At 44.7% G+C, this 26,652-nt stretch overlaps 1 protein-coding gene across 2 annotated transcripts; it reads left to right on the forward strand.

Annotated features, from left to right (window-relative positions):
• Window positions 1–734: 734 nt before the first annotated feature.
• On the forward strand, window positions 735–18,640 carry dhx38 (DEAH (Asp-Glu-Ala-His) box polypeptide 38). 2 transcript variants are annotated; one of them, XM_021586178.3, is made up of 25 exons: window positions 735–1,199; window positions 1,671–2,015; window positions 2,170–2,375; window positions 2,491–2,649; window positions 2,761–2,929; window positions 3,066–3,184; window positions 3,292–3,365; window positions 3,470–3,625; window positions 3,778–3,939; window positions 7,108–7,215; window positions 7,302–7,426; window positions 7,544–7,681; window positions 8,026–8,212; window positions 8,712–8,897; window positions 9,193–9,333; window positions 10,076–10,303; window positions 10,500–10,607; window positions 10,715–10,827; window positions 12,446–12,654; window positions 13,310–13,464; window positions 13,600–13,755; window positions 13,933–14,193; window positions 14,435–14,530; window positions 14,643–14,764; window positions 16,381–18,640. In XM_021586178.3, the coding sequence occupies exons 2-25, from the start codon at window positions 1,687–1,689 to the stop codon at window positions 16,460–16,462; spliced, it is 3,789 nt and encodes a 1,262-aa protein (XP_021441853.1). In that variant the 5' UTR covers window positions 735–1,199; window positions 1,671–1,686; the 3' UTR covers window positions 16,463–18,640. The 2 variants fall into 2 exon arrangements, with proteins under 2 accessions (XP_021441853.1, XP_021441854.1); XM_021586179.3 differs by having other exon boundaries at window positions 897–1,199; window positions 2,173–2,375.
• The last annotated feature ends 8,012 nt before the right edge of the window (window positions 18,641–26,652 follow it).

Here is a 26,652-nt window from a genome sequence, read left to right on the forward strand (position 1 = left end):
ATCTTGTCCTGCACAGAAGTAGATTGTCGGGAATCTGGGTAGGACATTAGACTGCTGGAAGAAGTGCGACGGTGTGAAAGTGTAAGAATGGCACTAAGATCAGAGATTCGTCTACTGAGTGTATATACCTCTGAGGTGTACATCTCCAGATTACAAACCAAGTAGTCTAACCATATAGTGGGCCTACATGTGGCGACAGGTGTGGTAGTCCAACGTTTGCTCTGAGAAGCCTACCAAAGATTTTTGGAACGAGGAGAGATTTTTGGCTGATGCGTATGTTGTGTCAAACTGGGTTAAGGACAAACTGGGAATGGTTACATCTGTGAAAGTTGTTTCAATTTTTTTGTCTATCTGCCTCCCAGAGGAAGCGGGTGCTTCGCGTCATGCAGTTTGGGCTCAACCTGTGGTGTGCTTTGCTCTCCGGAGCAAGGTGCAACTAAAAGGGGTGATCAATGGGGTATCATTGCGTGTAGAGGTCGATCAAATTGAAGGGAATATGTTTGATTTCCACTGTTTGGTGAGACGTAGAGGGAGTGTACAGCTGGGATAGAGAAAGCACTGTGTCAGCTGTGAGGGTGCCCATTCAGCTGTAGATCCAAAGTGCCCTGTGAGAGACAGGTTGAGATTGCCCGAGTTTGAGTGGGGCAGAACATTTCATATGGTGAGGCAGTGAAGAGAGTAGAGGATAACCGAAGGGTGAGTTGACTGGGGGGTACCCAGTGAGTTAGCCCGAAGAGAGAGAGCCAGAGAATAGCTTTTTAGTATGGTTGGATTTCTTGCGTTTATAGCCATGGTGATCAACTGCACTGCACCGATGGAGCGGAAATGAATATGAAACTAGTCTGCCGGAAAACCACAGGAAGAAAGTAGATTGTCAATTGTTAATTTTAATAAAGTTTTTTTTTAGGAATATCCCGTGGAATTGTGGGATAGCAATGGCGACTTCTGTCTTTGTAAACATAAAACGTATTATTTACAAAAGATAATAGCTATTTCATAATGGTTTGAATCATCTCAAGTGGGTGGCACAGTTTCGTACTTACATGAATGGTATTTTCCCAGTAACTCGGGTTAATGTAATTGAAGTTCGTTTTTTGAGTTACAATAAATACATGTGGCAGGTTTAGCTAACGTTAGCTCGCTTAAAACATACTAGCTAGCGTGTCAGGATCTTGATAGACTCACCACCTATTGTTAAGGTAAGCAAGCCGGTGTTTATGAATGGGATTTGACAACTGTAATATCAGGTGTATAGTCGTAGCTATTAGTTAATTTCCTTTTTGTAACGTAATAGTTAGCTCGCTAATTAATTCATTGGCTGAGCGATATCCAGTTAGCTATCTGGGTACTATAGCTACTTAAACAATATATATATTTGAAGTCACGTCTGTCATTAAGTTATAATAGTTTCTGCTGGTTGTTCATTGGCGTTAGATAGTAGTAGTAGTAGTAGTAGTAGTAACAAATATACTATTAGTAGCTAGTGTAGCTACAGTAGTGACTAAATAGCTGCGTACCTAGCTAGCTACTGTAGCAATCTAAAATACATCCCGTGAATTATTCGGGCGCAATTGTATACTTTGGATCGATTAGTTTAATGTAATTTCCATATGTAACGTTACAGAATTAATAGTTGGCTAATCTCCCAAAAAATGTGGTATCCAATCCAGACAGTTGTTTGAGACCATGGAGGATGATGCGTCGCTGCACCGACTGGAGGGCAGTGACCCAACTGCGCAGGTCTGCGGGTTGATCGTGAAGAAGAAGAGTGCAGCAGTAGAGCCTCATGTCTTTCGTGCACCCACTCCACGCACCTCTCTCCTGGGCCTGGATCTGCTGGCAGCTCAAAAGAGAAAGGAGCGAGAGGGCAAGGAGCAGGCTGAGGCTGACAGCGATGACAGGAATAACAAGAAATCCAAGGTGTCCTCCTACAAGGACTGGGAGGAAGGGAAAAGTGATTCTGGGTCTGATGAAGAAGACAAAGACGAGGAGGACCAAGGTGGTAGAAAAGAGAGGTATGTTGTTTTGAAATGATTTGTTTTGAGTTAGTGTAGCCTCTTTTCGTAGTGGCATAGAATACATACTCTCTCCCTATCAAGAGATCACATCTAAACTGATGTCATGCATGCAGTGTTGTCTTACTGACACTTTATTCTATGTTTCATAAAGCAGCAGGAAATACCGTGTGACTGGCTCAGAGACACCCTCTAACCCTGGAGGGGTCAGCGAAGAGTTCCGTCGCAAACACCAGCAGAGGGAGAAAGACCGGCGTGAGCATGGAATGTATGCCTCCTCCAAAGAGGACAAGAACAGAGAGAGGGAGAAGGACAGAGAGAGAATCAGAGATACGGACAGAGATCGAAGGGGTGAAAGAGGTGAGTAAAAAAATGTATACATCTGCATGCACAATGTTAATATTCAGGCAATAGCAATCTTTTCTATCTGTTGTGTATTTGTAACTGAAGTAATGACTAACTGATTTGATGGCAGATGAGCGGGAGCGCAGTAACAGCCGCGGCAGCAGCCGGTCGGAGCGTGGAGACCGCAGTGAGAGGAGTGAGCGCTCACAGAGAGAAGGCTGGTCCTCCGAACGCATCAGCCGGGGTAGCAAGAGAGAGGAGCCTCCAACGCCCCAGACACGCCCCAAAGGTCAGTAACCCTGCCTCACCCCCGGATAGGCAGTTCTTTAAGGTCCTTAGGTCATGCTTAAAATACACTAAGCACTCTCTCTCACTCCATTCCTCATACCCTTTGAATCAGATGGCACTCCCTCGCGCACCAGCTGGGATGAGGATGACAGCGGCTATGCCAGCTCACGCCGTTCCCACTGGGAATCTCCCTCTCCTGCCCCTTCACACAAGGATTCTGACAAGTCTGAACGGTCGGAGCGCAGCCCCCGCTCTGGACGGGAGAGCGAGAGGAAGGACAAGTAAGCAACTGCAGCTCAACACTCGTATGTTAATTTAACTGGGTTTTATACTACTATTAAAAGACACATTTTCTGTGGCTATTAGAAATTTGTTATTTTCAGCTTTTAAATGAACTTTTCTTGTTTCTGTTCCCAGGTCAGTCAGAGGCCGGTATCCTGATGACACGCCCCTTCCCACCCCATCATACAAGTACAATGAATGGGCCAATGACAGGAAGCACTTGGGCTCCACTCCTCGTCTGTCCCGTGGGAAAGGTAAGCCCCTCCTCCTTCCCCTCTGTCTTCCCCCAGTCACGTTTGAGCTCTTATTAATGCTCTGATAAGGCTTGCTGATGTTTGTGGATTGTGTCTCTGTGCCCCAGGTAAGAATGAAGGAGAGGATGGCATTGCCTTTGATAATGATGATGAGAAGCAGCAGTGGGAAGAGGACCAGAAGGTGTGTGGACATGTGGAGTTTTAGCAATAACACAAATTAATAGCTTTCCCAACATTCATAAATGCAAATTTCTTTGTATTTACTATTGCCCTGTGGTGTTGCAGCAAGCGGACAGAGACTGGTACATGATGGACGAAGGCTATGATGAGTTCCACAACCCACTGACCTCCACCTCTGAGGATTATGTGAAGAAGAGAGAGCAGATCCTGCAGAAGCAGACACAGAAACGCATCTCTGCCCAGAGACGACAGATCAATGAGGTATGGCACTGTGTTGCTACTCTATGACCACCTCTAGCCCTGGGTGTATGTAGCCCGTTTAGTTATCGTTTTGATCGTTATTACCATCCGTGGATTAGAATTTTGTGTGTGTTGTCTGTGTTTAATGATGCGTGTTGTGTTCCTCCTGCCAGGATAATGAGCGCTGGGAGACTAACCGTATGCTGACCAGTGGAGTGGTCCAGAGGCTGGAGGTGGATGATGACTTTGAGGAGGACAACGCTGCCAAGGTTCACCTGCTGGTTCACAACCTGGTCCCTCCCTTCCTGGACGGGAGGATAGTCTTCACCAAGCAGGTAATGCATCATTACAGCATGTTATGGGCCAATGAAATGACTAACACCTATTCATTTGGACAGGGAAGCTAAAACTTTTAATTTGGCTCTGTACTCCAGCATTTTGGATTTGAGATCAAATGTTTTGTGAGGCGACACTAGGGCTCCGATGATACCAGTGTCGCAATATTTTTTTCCCATGGCAAAAATGAAAACACAAAGCAGACCACTCTCTTAGGTCCTTTAAAAAACTGCTGTATGTAAAATATCATGTTCTATAGCTTGGAAAATAAAGAAATGTGACTCTGGGTGACCGTAATGATGATTGTTTCTAACATTAGGGCAGTTTTCCTAAAGAAGTTAAATTTGCTTTGTGTTTTTTTTCCTTTACCAATAACGGGAGGGTAGCATTGTTTGGGAGGTATGAATGATATTTATGCCTCTAACTTTCTCACTCCTCATTCTTCACGATTTCATTCATGATTATCTGTAATCATGCTAGCATCCACATTAAAGTAGAAGTGTTCAGAAACATATTCTCATTTACAATGAAAGTGACAAAATGACACAATTTACCATTGGGCACAACATAATCCGAAACGCAACCAAAACAAACTGCACATGCATCCAACACGTTTGTAGGGTCAAAACTTAGTGTAGTCATTGCTTGCTAGGAATATGGGACCAAATACTAAACTTTCACAGAATTAAATACACTATAAGTGAATTTGTCCACAGTGCCTTTAGAAAGTATTCACACCCCTTTTCTTTTTCCACACATGCTTAATAAGTTGCATGGACTCACTCTGTGTGCAATAATAGTGTTCTACGGGATCTTTTTATGAATACCTCTGTACCTCACACATACAATTATCTGGTAAGGCCCCTCAGTCGAGCAGTGAATTTCAAACAAAGATTCAACCACAAAGACCAGGGAGGTTTTCCAATGCCTCGTAAAGTAGGGCATCTATTGGTAGATTGATAAGAAAAAACAAAATGCAGACATTGAATATTCCTTTGAGCATGCTGAAGTTATTAATTACACTTTGGATGGCATATCAATACACCCAGTCACTACAAAGATACAGGTGTCCTTTCTAACTCAGTTGCCGGAGAGGAAGGAAAGGGAGAAAATTGGAGAAGGAGAAAATAGGAGGAAATTGAGGATAGGAGAAAATTGAGGATGGATCATTAACATGGTCAGTTAGGGTAGTATTGTGGAGTAACTACAGAGTGAAAAGCAGGAAGCCGGTACACAATAAAGTATTCCAAAACATGCATCCTGTTTGCAATAAGGCACTAAAGTAAAACAGCAAATGTGGCAAAGAAATGTTTGGGGCAAATTCAACACAACACATCATGGAGTACCAATCATCATATTTTCAAGCATGGTTGGTGGTGGCTGCATCGTGTTATGGGTCATTGGTGAGGAATAGGGAGTTTTTAGTTTTTAGCTAAGCGCAGACAAAATCCTAGAGCAAAACCTGGTTGTCTGCTTTCCACCAGACACACAGGGAGACAAATTTGCCTTTCAGCAGGACAATAACCTACAACACAAGGCCAAATATACAGTATACAGTGCATTCGGAAAGTATTCAGACCCCTTGCCTTTACCTAACCGTACCTAACCGTATTCTAAAATTGATTCAATCGTTCCCCCCCCCCTCATCAATCTACACAATACCCCATAATGACAAAGTAAAAACTGTTTTTTAGAAATGTTTGCAAATGTATTCACTTTTATTCATGCGTATTCCTGCCCATTTACTCAGTACTTTGTGGTGTACCTTTGGCAGCAATTTACAGCCTCAAGTCTTCTTGGGTATGACGCTACAAGCTTGGCACACCTGTATTTGGGGAGTTTCTCCCATTCTTCTCTGCGGATCCTCAAGCTCTGTAAGGTTGGATGAGGAGCGTCGCTTCAGGTCTCTCCAGAGATGTTCGATTGGGTTCAACTCCGTGCTCTGGCTGGGCTACTAAAGGACATTTGGAAACTTGTCCCGAAGCCACTCCTGTGTTGTCTTGGCTGTGTGCTTAGGGTCATTGTCTTGTTGGAAGGTGACCCTTCGCCCCAGTCTCAGGTCCTGAGCACTCTGGAGCAGGTTTTTATCAAGGATCTCTCTGTACTTTGCTCCGTTCATCTTTCCCTCGATCCTGACTAGTTTCCCAGTCCCTGCCGCTGAAAAACATCTCTACAGCATGAAGATGCTGCCACCACCATGCTTCACCGTAGGGATGGTGCCAGGTTTCCTCCAGACGTGACACCTGGCAGTCAGGCCAAAGAGTTCAATCTTGGTTTCATCAGACCAAAGAATCTTGTTTCTCATGGTCTGAGAGTCCTTTACGTGCCTTTTGGCAAACTCCAAGTGGGCTGTCATGTGCCTTATACTGAGGAGTGCCTTCCTTCTGGCCATTCTACAATAAAGGCCTGATTGGTGGAGTGATTCAGAGATTGTTGTCCTTCTGGAAGGTTATCCCATCTCCACAGAGGAACTCTGGAGCTCTGTCAGTGTGACCATCGGTTCTTGGTCACCTCCCTGACCAAGGCCCTTCTCTCCCGATTGCTCAGTTTGGCCGGGTAGCCAGCTCTAGAAAGAGTGGTGGTTCCAAACTTCTTCCATTTAAGAATGATGGAGGCCACGGTGTTCTTGGGGACCTTCAATGCTGCAGACATTTTTTGGTACCCTTCTCTAAATCTTTTTGCTCTGGCGTGCACTATCAACTGTGAGACAGTGCACGCCACAGGTGTGTGCCTTTCCAAATCATGTCCAATCAATTTGATTTTTACAACAGGTGGACTCCAAGGTGTAGAAACATCTCAAGGATGATCAATGGAAACAGGATGCACCTGAGCTAAATTTCGAGGTGCATAGGAAAGCGTCTGAAATACTTATGTAAATAAGGTGACATTCTGTTCTGTCACCTCATATAAAACATTTGTTCTCAAATCCAAAATGTTGGAGTATAGAGACAAATATTATTTTTTTTCTTCACTGTCCAAATATGTAGGGGAGTGTATATACTTTTAAGGTCTGAGCCATTGGGGGAGAGCTGTTGCAGGCTTGTTGAGGAATTGTAAGAGTCTGCTGATAAGTTTTTGGAACTGGCTGAGTAATAACTAGTAGACTTACTATCAGAATTGCCGTGTACTGAATAGGATACTGTTGCTGATGTCTCTCTGTGCTGTAGCCGGAGCCTGTCATCCCTGTGAAAGACGCTACCTCTGACATGGCCATCATCTCCCGCAAGGGCAGCCAGCTGGTCCGCAAGCACCGCGAGCAGAAGGAACGCAAGAAGGTAGGCAATGTTTAAAACAGCTATACAGTACTTGATGTTATGGTTACTGGCTGAATATCTGACTCTCATTTTGATTGTTTCTTCAGGCTCAACAGAAACACTGGGAGCTGGCAGGCACCAAGCTGGGTGACATTATGGGCATCAAGAAGACCGAGGACGGGGATAGCTCTGGGGGCAAGCCAGTGGGCGAGGATGGCAAGGTGGACTACAGGTAACAAGCCCTTTACTAAAGGCTTATTTTGTGTCCATTTTGAATGTTTATTAAACATCCATTGTGACAAGAACGACCTCATTATTTCCCTCCGTCTCTTCTCCTTCTTCCCTCCAGAACGGACCAGAAGTTTGCAGACCACATGAAAGATAAGAGTGAGGCCAGCAGTGAGTTTGCTAAGAAGAAGACCCTGCTGGAGCAGAGGCAGTATCTGCCCATCTTCGCTGTGAGGCAGCAGCTGCTCAACATCATCAGGTAGCTACTCTACTGGACCGGGCCTGGCTGTCCTGGGACCACTTATCACCCCCAGCCTTACCCCAGATGCAGGCTTTCATTCAAGGTGTAGGATAAGACATGTATGGCATTGAAGGGGGGAGTTGGGGGCTGTGAAGTCAGAATGTTCATATGTGATTTACCTTTGGTTAGAGAATGACCACATTAATGCTAACTTAGGTAATGTTAGACAGCGTTTGTAAATCATTGACAAATACACTTCCGGATCTGTTTTCTTAAGCCGTTATTCATGTTTCCACAGTTTCGTAAGGTTGAACGTCCCATCAGGATTGTAATGTTATTGGTTGTGATGTGATTCTGTCCAGGGACAACAGCATTGTGATCGTGGTGGGGGAGACGGGCAGTGGGAAGACCACCCAGCTGACCCAGTACCTTCACGAGGACGGCTACACCAGTTACGGCATGGTGGGCTGCACCCAGCCCCGCAGAGTGGCAGCCATGAGCGTGGCCAAGAGAGTCAGCGAGGAGCTGGGCAGCAACCTGGGAGAGGAGGTGAGCATTCAGCTGGCTTATGACGGAGCCACTAGACAAACATTAACTAGATCTTTGAAAACGGTGATCTATGGATCAGTCAAAGCAGTAGATAACTAGTCTTATCAGTTAACCCAGTGTAACAGACCTGGCAAGAGTTTATGAACTGCAATGAACTTGTTTATAGATGGACGGAACTACCCCAGAACAGAATAAGTGTTTTCTTCCACCAGATATCAATGTTCACTGTTTTTAGAGGTCAATTGTTGGTGAGTCATGGTGCTCTCTTGGTTTTCTCCTTATGGAGTTGACGATTGTTTTCATATATTGTGCAACACTGCTTTCTAGTGGTGATTCAGAGATTGTACACTGCTTCCATTCTACAACTTGTCATGGAACTGTCCTCGCCAGCTCGTTTCTTTGGTTGACCCGTAGCACTGTCGTTTGAACGCCGTAATTCATACGTGAAATGTAAATATATGTAGTTCACTACTAAACCATTTATTGTTTTGCTTTGCAGGTGGGTTATGCGATCCGTTTTGAGGACTGTACGTCGGAGAAGACTGTGATAAAGTACATGACAGACGGCATCCTGCTGAGAGAGTCTCTCAGGGAGTCCGATCTGGACCACTACAGTGCCGTCATCATGGACGAGGCCCACGAACGCTCCCTCAATACAGACGTGCTGTTCGGCCTGCTACGAGAGGTCAGAGAGACAACCTTTTTTATAAAGTATTTTGTATGTTTATTGGCATAGAGCGATATAGAGCTGAAAGGTTGGAGAGAGAGTGCTGAAAGAGCAGTGGGCTGGATTCAAACTCATACTGGCAGTGATATGTGTTCCAGGGACAGTGGCTTAGACTGCTAGACTAGAGAGACACTTTTACAGCTCACGGGATGTTATTCAATTGTGATTGTTTTGCATGCCAATTTTTTATTCGGAGGCTTTGGTTGTCTTGTAAGCAGTAGTAGAACTCTCTGTCTCTGTCCTTTTATTCCAGGTTGTATCGAGGCGTTCTGACCTCAAGCTGATAGTCACCTCAGCCACCATGGACTCTGACAAATTTGCTGCATTTTTCGGCAACGTTCCCATATTCCACATTCCAGGAAGAACATTCCCTGTAGACATCTTATTCAGCAAGGTATTGTGTCCAACTCTCCATTCAACATCCATGTATTATTATTTGTTTCAACACAGGCATTTCATTTGTATAATGACTTACACCCTGACTAGACCGGACACATTTCGTGGGCGGGCGTTGCAAAATAAATGTACACATGCATGTTTGTCAATCATTTCATCCACACTACTTGGTTCTATTTCAGATGCTCGATGCAATGCAAGTCCCGCCTCTTCCATCTCCTTATTGGTTTTCACAAAGATACAAACCCACGTGGGTGCTTTAAAGACGAACAAGGAGAGATTAATCAAAGATAACAAAAAAACTAACTTGGTTTCACTTTTGTCTGTAGATTAATCGTCAGAGTAGAGGAACACACTAATGTGTAAAATGTACATAGAACCAGCTAAAAAGTAGATTAATCGTCAGAGTAGAGGAACACACTAATGTGTAAAATGTACATAGAACCAGCTAAAAAGAGGACCATTTGCATATCAGGTAAAATAACATCCCAGGATAAACTGCTAGCAACAGCTATCTAGCTGAATGTTTCATGTGTTTTGACCTTCCCTGAAATCTATATAATTGATTCACAGTTGGTTTTGGTATTTTAACATGATCGCTTCTGGTGGGGATCGACAAAATGATCATGTGCAGAATGGCAGCCACGGGCGCGGTTTAGTCATGGAGTAAGACTACTGTTATTTGTACCGAGGTAGTGTGTGGTTGCTGTGTATTCTAACAGTGTTGTGTGTTTGTGCAGACTCCCCAGGAAGACTATGTGGAGGCAGCAGTGAAGCAGGCCCTACAGATCCACCTTAGTGGTATGGGGGGAGACATCCTCATCTTCATGCCTGGCCAGGAGGACATCGAGGTGACGTCAGACCAGATTGTGGAGCGTCTGGAGGATCTGGAGAGCGCCCCTCCTCTGACTGTACTGCCCATCTACTCCCAGCTGCCCTCTGACCTCCAGGCCAAGATCTTCCAGAAGGTAACCAATAACACCCAGTTACTGTTACACTGACATGTACAGTTGGAACTCTTAACATACTGCAGTATCCTTTGTACACAAGCATACTTGCTATTAGGTAGTCGGAATGCATATACTTAACACAAAAAAGAACTCGTCCTCCTTACTGGTAAAGTGACGTGTGGGTAATGTCTTTGTTGTGTTCTCTAACCGCCAGGCTCCAGATGGTGTGAGGAAGTGCATCGTTGCCACCAACATTGCCGAGACCTCCCTGACTGTGGATGGTATCATGTTTGTTGTGGATGCTGGATACTGCAAACTCAAGGTACCCGGTCACCCTCACTATCTTCCCCAGACTATCAAATGATAAAGACAAGCCATGTTAGGATAGTATTTCTCTGTGTTTTGATGCTGATGTGTTCTCTTTGACAGGTGTTCAACCCTCGCATTGGCATGGATGCCCTGCAGGTGTACCCCATCAGCCAGGCTAACGCCAATCAGCGTGCGGGCAGAGCAGGACGTACAGGGCCGGGTCAGTGTTACAGGTAAGTCACTGTCTACACACACACTCACACACACACACACTTACTCACAAGCAACCAGTCTCACACTCCACATGTGCAGTCCTCCCACCTTCCTCAGTTTCCAGAGGGCTTCCTTTGTCCTCCAGTTGTGGTAGAGAAGTATGGAGCCATAATGAAGGTGTAATGAAAGGCAGTTATTTGAAGGTGTCACCTTGGTGTGATGTTTGAGAGTTCCAGTCAGGGCTAGCAGGAAGTAGTATTCACATGGCTGACACTGGTCTATGTCAAGAGTGTCCTGTCTTCTAGAAAGATACTTCAGTACTCCTACACCTGACTGAAGCAGTCTGGAACTAAAAGTTAGATCAGCCATATCGTCCCCCTTTCATGTCTATCTGGTGCCTAGATACAGGAATAAACAGGCTGAATTACACAATTCTCCTCACTCTGCCTGCTATCTCATTCCAACCGCTCCTATCCACCAAAAAGGTAGAAAGCCAGATACAAACACTAGCATCCTTTTGTATGGTGAGCCGTGCTGAAACGGGTGTCTATCTGAAGCGAGATTGTGTGTGTTGTTGTTGTGTGTAATGCCCCCGCCGGTGTTTCATCCTCTGGTTGATGCACATCAGAGCTCCCCTCAGATGGGCTGTCCAGGCCTCTGATCTGCAAGGCGGCCGGGCTGCTTTCAAAGCCATCAGAGGCTGAGAGGGAGGGAGAATCCTAATCTCCACAGGATTTCATGCAGTTTAACTCTGTTTACAGCAGGGAAAATGTGACACAAAAGCCTGTTCTCTCTGAGATTTCACATGACCTTTCTCCTATCTGTCATACTTCCCCAAGTTGAGGGAGATGGTGACACACACCAGACACGTGATTGTTTTGCCTTGTAAATGAGCTGGGAATTTTATAAAAGCGCCCTCTACCAAGATTACCCCCCCCTCCCCTCACACACACACACACACACACACGCACAGATCTGTGAAGAATCAATTTGGGAGTGGAGCTTTAGAGTGAGTGGGGCCTAGGCGTTTGGAGGGGCGGAAGGTGACGTGTGTGCGCCGTGCTGGGTGACTCGACTTGTGTGGAGAATCTGCTACTCAAAGCACCTCTTAGCTGTGACTGCACCCAACACACCGCACATCTCCAGCCCTGAGGACATTCACACAACCTGGCGTAAACAAACACAGATAATTCCTTCATAATGCACACACTTCAGAGAGATTAGCCACTAACTGAAATGGTTGAGAGATGCTTTGTTAGGCCAGACCTATCAGTCTGAAGCAGCAATGGGAGCGGCTCTAAATAGTTTGGATAGTAAATACCTCATAAGTAGCTTGGTTAAATGTTTAATGTGCAGTAGGCCTGTTTCTTTGCCCTTGGGGAGAGTTCAGCTTTCATGGAAACGGAGGCTTCTCAATCACGGTGCCACTGTTACAGGTGTGAGCACAGTGTGAAATCATATCAGTGCCATGCAGAGCGGGTTTAACCAGGTGGTGAAGACAGCGTCTCCAGACCTGTCACTCTATGGAGCATTTGTGCGTTTAGAAAAATGGTGCGTCTGCTAGATTATTCAATAACCTCCCCACTGTCGTTGTCTCTGTCACGCCATCTCTTCCTCTCTCCTTCTCTGTCCACCCAGGCTCTACACCCAGAGCGCCTTCAAGAATGAGATGTTGACCACCACCATCCCAGAGATTCAGCGGACCAACCTGGCCAACGTGGTGCTGCTGCTCAAATCCCTGGGGGTCCAGGACCTGCTGCTCTTCCACTTCATGGACCCCCCGCCTGAGGACAACATGCTGAACTCCATGTACCAGCTGTGGATCCTGGGGGCCCTGGACAACACAGGTGGGTCTCTGCCCTGGCCTGGACCACATCACTCAAGATTAGGCCACTAAATGTACAAACTGATCAAATAAATGATTATATCTCAGAAAACAAGGTTAAAATAGGGTGGGATAAGTATGTGTTCCCCACCAGCAATACAGCCAACAGATTAACAATAACTACTTAATGTGTGAGGAGAGACTTGGATGATGGAACTAGTCAATAGGTTGCTGTAATGGTATGTACATGCACTGCACACCGTAAAGTACAGAGCTAGGTAGCACTGTGGTGTAGGTAGTGGAGTAATTGCATAGTGCTTTATCCTCTGTTAGATTTGACTGGCTGAGTCTCATCTCTGTCTCATCTGAGCCAGATCCCTGGGGATTAGGGGATTTGGTGTCTGTGGAGGACTTTTGACGTTTGCCTGTGTGGTGTGTTAACGGCAGATCATCTCTGATTAAGGTTTACCTGGCCAATACAGCCTGTTCTGCCTCTAAACTTTCCCTCTAAGCTCCTTAGTCTGTCATGTAATCATTTAAATCAGAGCTGGCAAAGTTTGATGTAAATATTTTTTACAACCCTCCACTGTCAACACAGGAATGTGTCACCTGTATTGTGTTCCCCCTCTCCTCTGTCTGTAGACAGGAAGTGCGTAAGTTATTTGTGTCCCCCTCAGGTTCCCTGACGCCCACTGGGAGGCTGATGGTGGAGTTCCCTCTGGACCCGGCTCTGTCCAAGATGCTGATCGTATCATGTGACATGGGCTGCAGTGCTGACATCCTCATCATCGTCTCCATGCTGTCTGTACCGGCCATCTTCTACAGGCCTAAGGTAGATGTCATTGAGATCACCAACCGATTCATGTCTTAATGTGTTGCTAATGTTTGTTTCTGTTAAGAAAAGTTCACATTACACACTGGACAGTTGTATGACCCCTGTATTTCCTCTGCGCCCTGACCTTTCCAGGGTCGTGAGGAGGAGAGTGACCAGGTGAGGGAGAAGTTCTCTGTCCCAGAGAGTGACCACCTGACCTACCTGAACGTCTACCTGCAGTGGAAGAACAACAACTACTCCAGCATCTGGTGCAACGAACACTTCATCCACACCAAGGCCATGCGAAAGGTCAGACCCCGCCCTTGTCCTTTACTCTCTCTGACCAGTCTCCCTGGTTTAGGATCGAAATGCACTTGATTACCACTTTGCATCACAATAGTCACACACTGAGCAATGTGTATTCAATGTCCTCTTGTGTTGGTTCTCCGGTAGCTAACGTGTCTCTGTGTGTGGTGGGTGTTTCAGGTGCGCGAGGTGCGCTCCCAGCTCAAAGACATCATGGTGCAGCAGAGGATGAACCTGGTGTCCTGTGGCTCAGACTGGGACATCATCAGGAAGTGTATCTGTGCTGCCTACTTCCACCAGGCAGCCAAGCTGAAGGGCATAGGGGAGTATGTGAACGTGAGGACAGGCATGCCCTGCCACCTCCATCCCACCAGCTCTCTGTTTGGCATGGGCTACACCCCAGACTACATCACCTACCACGAGCTGGTCATGACCACCAAGGTAACAGACCCAGCCTCCACACAGCTACGCTATGATCTGGACTGTTCAGAGATGATGTTCTACACCTTGACTCACCAGAAAGAGCTGTCATATATGTATATATGTATGTATATATATATATATATATATATATATATATATATATATATATGTATATATATATATGTATATATCAGCCTTCTAGCTCTGCTACTGTGTTCTACTGTGTTGTAACCTGTGTTGTTTGATGTCCCTCCTGTAGGAGTACATGCAGTGTGTGACTGCGGTGGATGGGGAGTGGCTGGCTGAGCTGGGGCCCATGTTCTACAGCGTCAAACAGGCAGGGAAGAGCAGGATGGTAAGCTCTTGTTACTCAGCCCTTCCTCCCTTCCTACGTCTCATGGTTAGTTCCTCCTCCCTCTGTCCTTTTCTCTCCTCTCACCCCTCTGTTCCTCTCTCTCTCTGTGCAGGAGAACCGGCGGCGGGCCAAGGAGGAGATCACTAACATGGAGGAGGAGATGTCTCTGGCGGAGCAGCAACTGAGGAGCAGGAGAGAGGATCAGGACAGGAAGAGTAACGTGGGCAGCGTCAGGTATACACTCATCTACCTTCATCTATTCTTCAGAGAGGTTTCACTCTGACACTAGTCCCAGTCGCTATTAAATAGACCGCCGAAGCCCCACCCGCCTGTGGGGAAAGCAACAATTGGTTACCCAATTGGCTCACAGCAAAATCTTGACCTTTTTTCAAAGCAATTTTCCTGTTGTCTGCTTGTTTTAGTGAATAACAAAGCTACATTTAAGAAAAGTACTTCTAAAGATGACTTTTCAACATTGCCAAGCGTTCCCGTTACTTAGAAAAACTTAATATTGAAAGGCTTCCCTCATGCCCCATTTCATGACGGCGCTAACGTTAGCCTTGTGAGTGCTAGCTACCTACCAACCAGGATATTAAGCTAGCCAGGTCAACAACAGACTATACAGCTACAAGTAGTGAGTGGAGTTACAAACAGACTGTACTTAACAAGTTAAATGTTTTTTTACACACATACTACGTGTAGCCTAATTGGACACCGCGTCCCTACATTTCCCACTCTGAATAGCCTGAGTCCACAGGGCTCTTCTCGCAGGCTCTATTTCCCTACGTGGGAGCATTGCGAACCGTAGGTTGTGATGTTTGACCTGGCTACATGTACATTGAACAACAGCAGCAGCTTTTCTGCATGTTTTGTTGTTTCTGTATAACAAAACAAAAAAATCGAAGTTTGCTCTTTTACAATGGGGGTCATTGGAAAACAATGTTAGTTTTCCAGAATCTGCCCCTTCCGAGTCGTAGAAACTGGTTAATTTAGCTGCTTCTCTACCCAGCTTTCTCTAATTTTCACTGCCTTTCCTTCTCTCTTATCCTCTGTCTTCTCTACCCATCTCTCTCTAATTCTCTCTGCCTCTCCTTCTCTTATCCTGTCTTTTCTACCTCTCTCACTTTCCATGATGAGCTTTTCTCACCTCCAGTCCCTCCAGACGAGACAAAAAGAAATAATATTGACTCCTTGCTGACCCCCATTACTGCTGCAATTTAAATGGTGCCACAGCAGAGGGGAGAAAGGAGACAGTGTTAATTTTCAAATTAGAAAGGACATTTTTTCGCACCCATTCCACAAGGCTCACAAAAGAGATGGGTTTGGGAGGAAAGAAATAACACTATTGTTAATGAATCAGCAGATGTATTTCTATATCAGTCTGTGTGTCTGTCAGCCATTCTCCAAAAGAATCGCATTAAAACACGGAGGATTAAGGAATAGATTAGAGAGCGAGGGCCTCAGAATTATGATAATAAACATGGCTGGCTCTCAGCTGCTTTTGTCCTCCTCTGCCTGTGAACACAAGCATCCCTTCACTGTGCCGGGGCCCCATGAAACACTTCTACTACACATTTTGATCTGGTTCCGGTCTGTCATTCAGCAACCCCCCACCACCCATACTCAGATAAGTGGGCTCAAAGCTTTACGTCAGAATTTAGGGATGAAGGGAAGGACTGGGTTATGACCTGATGGCTGTAATTGCTGGTGTGTGTGAGGGCTGAGGAGAGAATGCTGGGTAGTGTCAGGATTTTGCTGTCAGCCTGTCCCTCTATACTAGCCTGTCCCACCCCGCGAGCCTGTCCCTTTTTATTTTTTATTGCCAATTGTTTATTCTTTTGTCTCAATAGGGCTGTGAAAATCTGCACCCCAGGAAGGAAGGAGGAGGCACCCATGACCCCAAAGCGCACCCCAGCTCGTTTTGGGCTCTAGTACTTCTCTGTTAAAAGTTAAACACTTGAACTTCCCACTAAATATCACCTGTATGTGTACCATACCATCACTGGAAGAGCCTTGCTGAGAGGCCTTGGAACACTGTCCCCTCCTATTGTCTGGAACCAGCCGCAGTTCAGACAGAGGCCAGCAGAGGTAGAACTTGTATAAGGCATGAGGCTCCCGTAAAATACCTTTTCTGTCAGCAAATCCACATAGCATCGTTCCATTTTTATGTGCAGAGATGTACGGCTGTTAGAATGCAGTATTTTCTATTTCTGTGATTGTAAAAAAATATAAACACAATGATGAAACATCATTGAAAAGGTATCGTCTTTAAGGAGTATTTGATATACCTTAAATCTGTCAAAGCCTTTATCATAATCGTTCACTAGCTACAGTGTCCAAGCGGGAAATGTTTTGTTCCATCTCCTGCTGTACCCTACAAGGGGCTGTTTTCTTGATGTAGTCTCTCCCGATCAATATAAACTGTGTTCAATAGGGCTGGGAATTGCCAGGGACCTCACGATACGATATTAGCATGGTACTTTGGTGCCGATACGATGTGTATTGCGATTATCATGATTATGTATTGCGATTCGATACTGTGATTGAGTTGATGTTCCAAACATATTGCTCACCATATCTTCTGCAGAGTGACGAGCGAGATCCATGAGAAACGAGTTTTGATCAGTCATGGAAATAAAAGTTCTGAATACAAAAGAAGACGGAGAACAAGATATGAAGGAAAAATACTGGCGTTTGTGCAGGTACAGCCAACTAGTGCGATATTGTCAAAACAATATATCCTGATATGTAACTGTATAGACCCCCCCCCCCATTACTAGTGTTTAAGTAGTGCTGCATTGTGCTGTCAGTCATAAGTGGACAGCTGGTCCAAACTAGTCTGATCCCATAGTGTGTTCATTGGGCTGTATGTCATTCAGTGTGAGTAGAGAGAGGAGGCAGAAGTAGTACTGTGTCGTGTGTTCATGAATTCTGCCCAATTTTCTTTAGTTATTTTTCAATTTCATCATGTCCCTCTCAAATCTCCTTCAAGAGATAATTTTCACATTGTACAACTGGCTGACCTCTGTATCATTTGTATGTTGTGTGTAGCAAATGGCCTGTGCCATGGTGAAGTGCCCCTTCACTGACTGAAGCATTATCCAAACTGTGCTTGTGGCATGAGTGTCTCAGACCTTATATCTGGAGCTACCTTAACAACACCCTTCATGCAAACTGTTTGGAGGACAAGCTTTAGCAACTGAGCTTTTCCTAACCCCATTAGCCCTTCAGAGCACTGACGGCGGCAGGTAGCCATGTGGTTAGAGCGTTGGGCCAGTAACCGCAAGATGGCTAGATCGAATCCCGGAGCTGACAAGGTAAAACCCTGTTGTTCTGCCCCTGAACAAGGCAGTTAACCCCCTGTTCCCCGGTAGGCAGTAATTGTAAATAAGAATGTTCTTAACTGACTTGCCTAGTTCACTTAAAAAAGTTTTTTTTTTTTTTTTAAAGAGTAGAATATTCCTCAGCTTCTCACCGTTTACACATGAATGTCAGAACCTGGATGAAACGCATGACGGCCTCAGCATCATGATCCTTGTGTTAAAAATGCCCACCAATTTTTATCTTGAGATTCCCCTCTCCAAGTCAAGTGGGTGAATGATCCCAGATATCATTAAGTTTTGAATCAGCTGTGTAGTGCTAGGGCAAAAACCCAAACGTGCGCACACACAAACGCCAACCATGGCCCCTGCTAAATAGCAGGGGCTATGGTTGGAGTTGATATATGTGTGTGTGCGCGTTTGGGTTTTTGCCCTAGCACTACACAGCTGATTCAAAACTTAATGATTAATTGGTTATTTGAATCAGCTGTGTAGTGCTAGGGCAAAAACCCAAACGTGCACCTGGGGGGCCCCAGGACCCCAGACTGATATGTCCTGCACTTGAGTAGTCAGGTTCAGCAAGTTCCAAGCGGTGGACTTGATTCTGAAGTCATTCATTCTCTGTACTAGACTTTGTATAGTTTTGTACAGACTATATTGTCTTGTTGGTGGTCAGTGATTCTGTTTTGTGATGTGAAATTAGGCTCTGGTAACACCAGCCCATGATTTGCAAATATAATTTTTAACTTGACTACTTTTGGGAACTGAAAATAAATGGTCTTATTTTTTACTCTGTTGGGTTATGTGTCCTTGATTCACTCACCACAGGTAAAACAAAGTAAACACTAGTTTAGTCAGAGCCTAAGGGCTCGATTCAATCCGTATTGCAGAAGTTATGTGGTATAGCCCAATTGAAATGTAAGGGTAATTTCTGATTGAGCCGACATGCAGCCTCCATGAACGTGGGAGCATTGCCTTTAAGGGCTGGAATCAATCTGTAGCGCCGAAAATCAGCATTATGGCGTGATTTGAAATGTAAAGGCAATGTATCCGCGGAGACTGCATGTCTGCTCAATCGAAAATGATCGTAACATTTGTACCAGGCTACAACGCTAATCTTCGGTACTACGGATTGAATCCAGCCCTACATTTCAATCATGCTATACCGCGGAACTTCAGCGATACGGATTGAATCCATCCCCTAAACCTCATATCTGAACTAATGATCCATGCTTAAAGGGCTGGATTCAATCCGTATCATGGAAGATCTGCGTTTATAGCTCGTTTATAGTTTAAAGGCACTGTTCGCAGAGACTGCATTCACGGTTACTTTTACATTTGAACACAGATCTTCTGTGATACGGACTTTATCCAGTCCATGTAGTTTACATACAGGTAAAAGACCGGACTTAATCACCTGCTAATGATTGACAGGTGGATAGGTTTTCCTGTATATAACCTGCTAATGTCTGACTAGTAGTGACTACAGTTCCAACAGCTTTTCTGCCAGAGAATGGTGAACCTTGCCCAACAACCAATGTGAATAAATAAGCAGATAGTCACTGCTCGCTCATTAGTGGCGCCAGACCTGTGCGTAATTAATTTTGCTTTTCCCAAGCCCTTAGGTTTTACACACACATGCTCGCACATACACACACACAATTCAATTATTGGCTGCAGCCAGAGAATATTTAATCAGCCGCTGATCTGGCAGAAAGGTGAGGTGACACTTTCTAATTCTAATTATGATGGATGACCCTCCTTGGCCAAACAAAGCAGTGTCCTTTTTACTCTTTTCTAAATGTTTCTCCCAGCCAGCTAGCATAGATTTACATGGCCTTTTGTGCTTTTTTCTCATGTTTGACCATAGGGGTGAAGCGCAATGGTCATGACTGATTTCACTGTGTAGTAGAGTAGATATGGCCCGGGTGCTCAACACTAGCTCTGACAGAAGATCAAATTGCGGTGACGTTCAATTGACATAGGAGAGTGAACACAACTTGAGCTTAGATGAGTAAACCTGTCAGATAAAACAAAATAAATCAATACATCCCCCTCACACAAACACAGGTAGGTAGCCTGTCGGTTAACAGTGTTCGGACAGTAACTGAAAGGTCGTTGGTTAGAATCCCTGAGCCGTCAAGGGGGAACTATCTGCTGCTCTGCCCTTGAGCGAGGCAGTTAACCCCAGACAACTACTCTGGACGTCGATTAAGCCAGCCCTCTCTGATTCCGAGGGGTTGGGTTAAATGCATTCAGTCGTGCAATTGACTAGCTATACCTTTTCCCTTCACATATGCAGTGGTTAAATTGAGCCAGGCTACCCAGAGCCAGACTCCTGCACCACGTTAATGGGAATGTCAGACATAGTTGAGCTTCAGCACCTTACGGGTCCAAAAGGAAAAGTAGGATAAAAGTATGATAAACCAAGGTTAGGGTTAGGATTTAACCATGAAGCTGTGGTTGATGCTAAGGTTGAACCTTGATGTGGACTTGAAGATAGTGTAATGAAACAGGCAGGGAGCAGGTCTCGAACCCTCGGCGATTATAAACCCAGGGTCGTTACACTACTCCCTCCTTTCAAAGAGCGCGTCCTCGAGCTAGCTTGCGTCTTATAGGAACGCGCTCACCGGACAAGCAACTGTCGTGGATGCGAGGTCCGATCACTTCTGACACCGATGTAATGAAACAGGCAGGGAGCAGGTCTCGAACCCTCGAACTTCTAGCCCGAGGTCCGGCGCGCTATCGACTAAGCCGCAAAAGCATGCTCGTGCGGCAGGGTCGATTTTCGCGGTTATAAACCCAGGGTCGTTACAATAGATAGGGTTGAGGCTAGGGTAAGAGTTTAACTGTGATGTGGACTTGAAGCTATGGTTGAACCGTGACGTGGACTTGAAGCTAGGGTTAGGGATTGAGCTAGTGTTGTCCCAAGCCTTATATTTGACCGCTAGTTCAACCCTAACCCTAGCTCCAACCCTGCCCGTAGTTTAAAAGCCTAATTCTAGCTTCATCCTAACCCTAGTTGATGCCCACATACCGGTGTAGCCACAACCCTAACCTTAGCTTAAATTCGATCCGTATTGCGGAAGTTCAGTGCTATAGCGCAATTTAAAAGGTAAAATGTAAAGGTAATTTCCAATTGAGCCTACCGTGAATGCAGTCTGCGCTAACGCAGGAACATTGCCTTTAAATTGTAATTGCCCTGTAGTATAATTGAGCCCTATCCCTAATCTTGGCATAACTCCCCAACCTCTGAATTCCCAATTAAACCCCAGCACATAGGGTCCAATTCAGACGTAGGAAATGTATGCCTCTTTACGCATTTTGATTTAAGCGCTTCTCAGTATTTGGTATTCAGACTTACCCTATGCATGTGTGTAACGAGGTTTGCGGGTGTGGCTCCCTTCCACGCACTGAATACATTTTTATTAAATCCCAGAAAACACCCACTGGGCGGCCTACCAATTTGATCAGGGAGTTGTTCTTCTATTTGTTTTTCTCTTCATTTATCTAATGCAATCCCTTTAAATACTGTGTACCTTTTAATTTGATCACAGCTGAGAAAACAGTATAAATGTAGCAGTATTGCTTCAGTCTCTCTCCTCGCCCCTACTTGGGCTCGAACCAGGGACTCTCTGCACACATCGACAACAGCCACCCTCAAAGCATCGTTACCCATCGCTCCACAAAAGTCGCGACTCAGAGCGAGTGACGTCACCGATTGAAACGCTATTAGCGCAGCGCGCACCACGCTAATTAGATAGCCATTTCACATCGGTTACATGTGGGTAAAATCACCAGGGAAGCCAAATCAGGGGGGGGGGGGGGGGGGGGGGGAAAGCATATTATAACCTGTGTTGTGATAATTGTATTGTTGCTCTATAACCTGTAAGTTCATAGGCCTTGCCACTGTGATATAGAGGCCGAGACAATAATCCTTCTTTAAACTGTCTCCTCCCCTTTATCTACACTGATTGAAGTGGATTTAACAAGTGACATCAATAAGGGATCATAGTTTTCACCTGGTCCTGGAAAGAGCAGGTGTTCCTAATGTTTTTTACACTCAGTGTAGACAAAAAAGGCAAATATACACACATAGAAAATCCCTCCAATAGAGCAGGGTGGTTAACATTATTAACCAAGCCCTGCAAGTGTTTTAAACTATGACTGTCAGAAACTGTTTTTATTGCAGCCAAGCCCTGCAAGAGTGTTTTAATTGGTAGAGTTTGTTCCGCTCTACCAATGCCGTATATGAAAACGTTTCCCCCAGTACACCTCTTAAAACATATCAAATGTTATTTGTCACATGCGGCGTGAAATGAAAGCCCTTAACCAACAATGCAAGTTCAAGAAAGAGGTTAAGAAAATATTTACTAAATAAACTAAAGTAGAAAATATGGCACAATGTTTGTGGCACTGCCTCATGGCATAAGAACGTGAGTCCCTTATTGAAGTAAAATAGCTTTTTAGATACGGGGGGACTGTGTCATACAGGATTTTGTGAGTCAACAATTCCCTTTTATCAACTGTTAGCCACTGGAGTTCTCTGAGTTGAGAAGGGCCAACCTGAGAACGAGGGCTAAGATTCAGTATCACCCGTACCACTTTATTCTGCTCCGTTTGCAGTTTGTTCTTAACGACCTTTGGGGAACTACTGTACCAGTAGTACAATCATAGTGAGGCTGCACTAAGGCTGTTGAAAGTATTTTCAAGGTATCCAGAAAGGTGGCTTTTCTGGCAAGAAATTTGACTTTCTGGTTCACCTTGGCAATAACTTTCTGTCCCATGCCCTCCTTGGTCAAAAACCTGTCAAGTTCACAGCCTAACACAGTTCTTGGCTGTAACCGCTGTCACCAACCATTTCTCTGAAGCGTGGTGATCTACCTAGCCTAATCTAGAGCCAAATAAAATTGACTCAGTTTCCCCCAAATTAATAGACAACTTGTTATCCATCCAACAGCCAGTTACCGATACCCTCCAGTTCTGCAAAAGCTGGCTACCTAGTCTCTACCGTAGTCTTTGTGTGAGACCAAAAGAGCTGAATTGTCTGCATACAAAAAAAAGCTGACAGGAGCAAGCTGATTTCATATCGTTGATATGTAACAGGAAGAGGCCCTAAAACACTCCCTCCACAGCTGATTAACCTGGCATTAGACAAAGTGCCATTGAAATCAACCCTCAAATACCTTCCTGAAAGACTTGAGCCACTCTACTGCCATGCTGTTAAAACCTATGGCCCTTAGCTTGTAGAGTATAATCTGGTGGTCTACTGTATCGAAAGCTTTCTGGAGGTCAAGCAACACCATGCCACAGAATTTTCCAGCATTAATTACCTGAGATTGCCAGGTTTCCAGGGAAAGTCTGTGTAATGATGAAAGGAATTAAAATGGCCTCCAAGGTGACTGGGATTGGAGTTCCAGGATTAGGGGGTAAAGCCACACCTATCTGACTGGTCTTCAGCCTCAACATCCCTGAATAAAGAAGAGGGCTGTCGTCCTCTCACAGCGCTGCAGTATCTACACCCACCCCCCACTTACATCCTCAACGGGAGAATTAAAGGAAGAAGAATCATGTTGTATATTAGTTGTTGACCACAGAAAGATTTGCTGAAATATACTGTCCCTCATACCTCCTCTCTTCCCCCTCCTCTCCCCTGCTGTGTGGCAGACCGGGACAAGCCCCACTGTCATTACAAACGTAATAAGAACACAAGTGAGATTGATGAGGAAAACAGTGGCATCAACTGCTCTTTTAATTAACTCCAATCCCATAATGGCGCTGGGACAGAGCGGAGGGCGCAGAGTGGAGCGAGGCATTTATTTCCTTTCCACCCCTCTGTTTTGTTGCCTCACTCAGCCCCGATAATGAACAGCCTTATGGGACCCAATTACATCCAAGGCTGCATTAGGAGCCCAGAAGGCCCAGTGGAAACTTAAGTTGAGTTTCCCCTCATCCGTCCCCTCTCTCTCTCTGTGTGTCACTGCCTGCTGGGGACTGCCTTCACTTGATTGAATTTAGAACCCCCCACTTGTGGTTTTCAATGGAAAGAGGAGGTAGGAAATGTATGCTTGGAGTTTACTGTCCTTCACTTTCCACTGCTAGAGCGGCTGTTGTGTCGTGTGGAGTGGTGGTGCTTGAGCGAAATAAAAGCAATTCCGAGGGCCCCTCTCCCTGAAGCAGTCCTACTCTTTCTGTTGCTGCCCACCCGATGGGAGATCTTGTCCTTGCAGCACGTACGTACAGTGTGTATTTAGGCCTTGTGAAAGGACGATGGCTTATATTTAAAACCTGTGAACTCTGACCTAGTGCTTTCAGAATGAATTAACACACAATTGGATGGAATTCAAAACTCCATACAGGACAGCCCACGTCCATGCTGGAGTAGATTCTCATGGTTAAGTCAATTTTGAAGTTGGATTCTTTGTTACTTCCTGTAATCTTAACATACAGCAGATGAAAAACATACTTCAGGAGGTAGGGTTGATGGGAGAAAGGTCATATTTTAAAACATCCATTTTACTGTGATCTTATTCATATGGCAGGCAATGCCTAGAATTCATTTTTTTATCTTCCTGACAGAGCAGCTTCAAAGTGGCAGAGGTATAATTATGATCCTTGAGCAATCAGACAAAATTATCAATGCCTTTCTTTGGCTCTCAGAAAGAAATCCTCTTGATCTTGGAGGCAAGGAGAAAGGCATTAAAATGTGCTATTTCTTTAATGTCTGTCATCATGTTTCATAACACTCCACAATCAACACAAATCCATTCCTCAACACGTGGCCGGAATAACACCTGCTATTAAAGACACACACACAATGTTCAACATTTTATTAAATGCCATTATAAACCGGGTAGTTTGGGTCCTGGATGCTGATTTGCTGAGACAGCATTCCAGCTGTGTGTATATCAGACAATTTACCACAGGTATAACGCAAAACTACTTGTTAACTGTTATATTTATGTTGTTAATCGGTTTATAATAGCAATAAGACACCTCTGGGTTTGTGGCATTATTATGCAATTAGGCACCAGGTGGTGTGTGGTATATGGCCAATATACCACGGCTAAGGGCTGTTCTAACGCACAAAGCATTGCTGAGTGCCTGGATAAAGCCCTTAGCCGTAGTATATTGGCCATATACCACAAACCCCCGAGCTGCCTTATTGCTATTATACACTGGTTACCAACGTAATTAGAGCAATAAATATAAATGTTTTGTCATTCCCGTGATATATGGTCTGATATACCACAGCTGTCAGCCAATCAGCATTCAGGGCTCAAACCACCCAGTTTATAATTAAGCAATAAGGCACGAGGGGGTGTGGTATATGGCCAATATACCACGGCTAAGGGATGTTCTTAGGCCATTATAAACTGGGTGGTTCGGGCTGACAGTCGTGGTATATCAGACTGCATACCACGGGTATGACAAACCATTTATTTTTTTCTGCTCTAATTACATTGGTAACCAGTTTATAATAGTAATAAGGCACATCAGGGGTTTGTGGTATATGGCCATTATACCACGGCTAAGGGCTGTGTCCAGGCACTCCGCATTACGTTGTGTCTAAGAACATCCCGTAGCCGTGGTATATTGGCCATATACCACACCCCGTGCCTTATTGCTTAATATACCAAAGGCATAATCAGGCATACTGATTAAACTAGCACCTATTGGATTTCAGTGTGACCAATTTCTCCATAAGGCCTGAACGGGCCAAGGTTTTACCCAGAGCACGGAGCTGTAGCTCACTACTCAGTACCATTACAGTATCAGACTCAAAAGAGCAATACCATTTATAATTGGGTTACAAACACTATACTTATTTGAAAAAAGGATACACTTCCATTTTGTAGATTTTTCTCCCATCTTTGTATTTGTGTTTATGTTTCTTAAAATGTATAAAATACGTCTCCGGAGGGCATTGGTGTTGTGTGTGTGATGTTGGTTGAATGTCTGTTACACCGGAATTACCCTATAAATGCAGTACTTGGGGAAATCCTAGGCATTAATAACAATTATTGCCATTCTTTAGTTTCCTCAGACACCTTAAGTGTTGGGTATTGACTGCTGTGCTGGAGAGAATGTTGCCTATTGATCCGACCAAGGCAGAAAGAGATGGTGTCTTCTTCCTGTAAGGCTGGGATTAATCCTAGCACGCTGCCAGTGAACAACAGCCACTGCTCGATCCCATCGACTGACTAGGGCCTCTTTAGGACACATAACTTCCCTGTGAACACACCTCCTCTAAAGTTCGCCCTGTATGCTGGTGTGGATCATTACAATGATGGGCATGGTTTATTACTGTATTTGGGGGAGAGGGGGGCTATAGTTTGGATATCTTTAATATCTGCAAACAATAGTATTACATTTCGCTTTTAACTAGATTGATAAAATATAATTGTTGAATTTATTTTTGTCTATATATGTATTTAACGTTATGTTAAAATAAAACCACTGACCTGTATCAATAAATTAAGATCTAATCTCCAGTCTTGCTAGTATTGCCTGTTTCTCATGTTTTATTCTTCACCACTACACTATGTATAGTATGCTGCCATGTTGTCTCACTCCCAGTGGACTGTGTGCTTACTAACAGCTCATCTACTATTGCTTAGGGCTCTTATTTTCTTCTAGTCAGAAAAAATACTTTCTACTGTCAAGCTCCGACATCCCCAGTGATTGAAAGCTGGTGGGCATGGAACTCTCAGAGTTGCTCTCAAAGCTGCAGCAATGCCTGGATTCACACAGCCGACTCATGATGAATAGAGTAGTCCTAGAACAAAGGGACACTTGTTA

The sequence above is a fragment of the Oncorhynchus mykiss genome, chromosome 26 (assembly GCF_057628025.1).
Source record: "Oncorhynchus mykiss isolate SJ-2025 chromosome 26, ASM5762802v1, whole genome shotgun sequence".
In the NCBI taxonomy this organism is placed as follows: domain Eukaryota; kingdom Metazoa; phylum Chordata; class Actinopteri; order Salmoniformes; family Salmonidae; genus Oncorhynchus; species Oncorhynchus mykiss.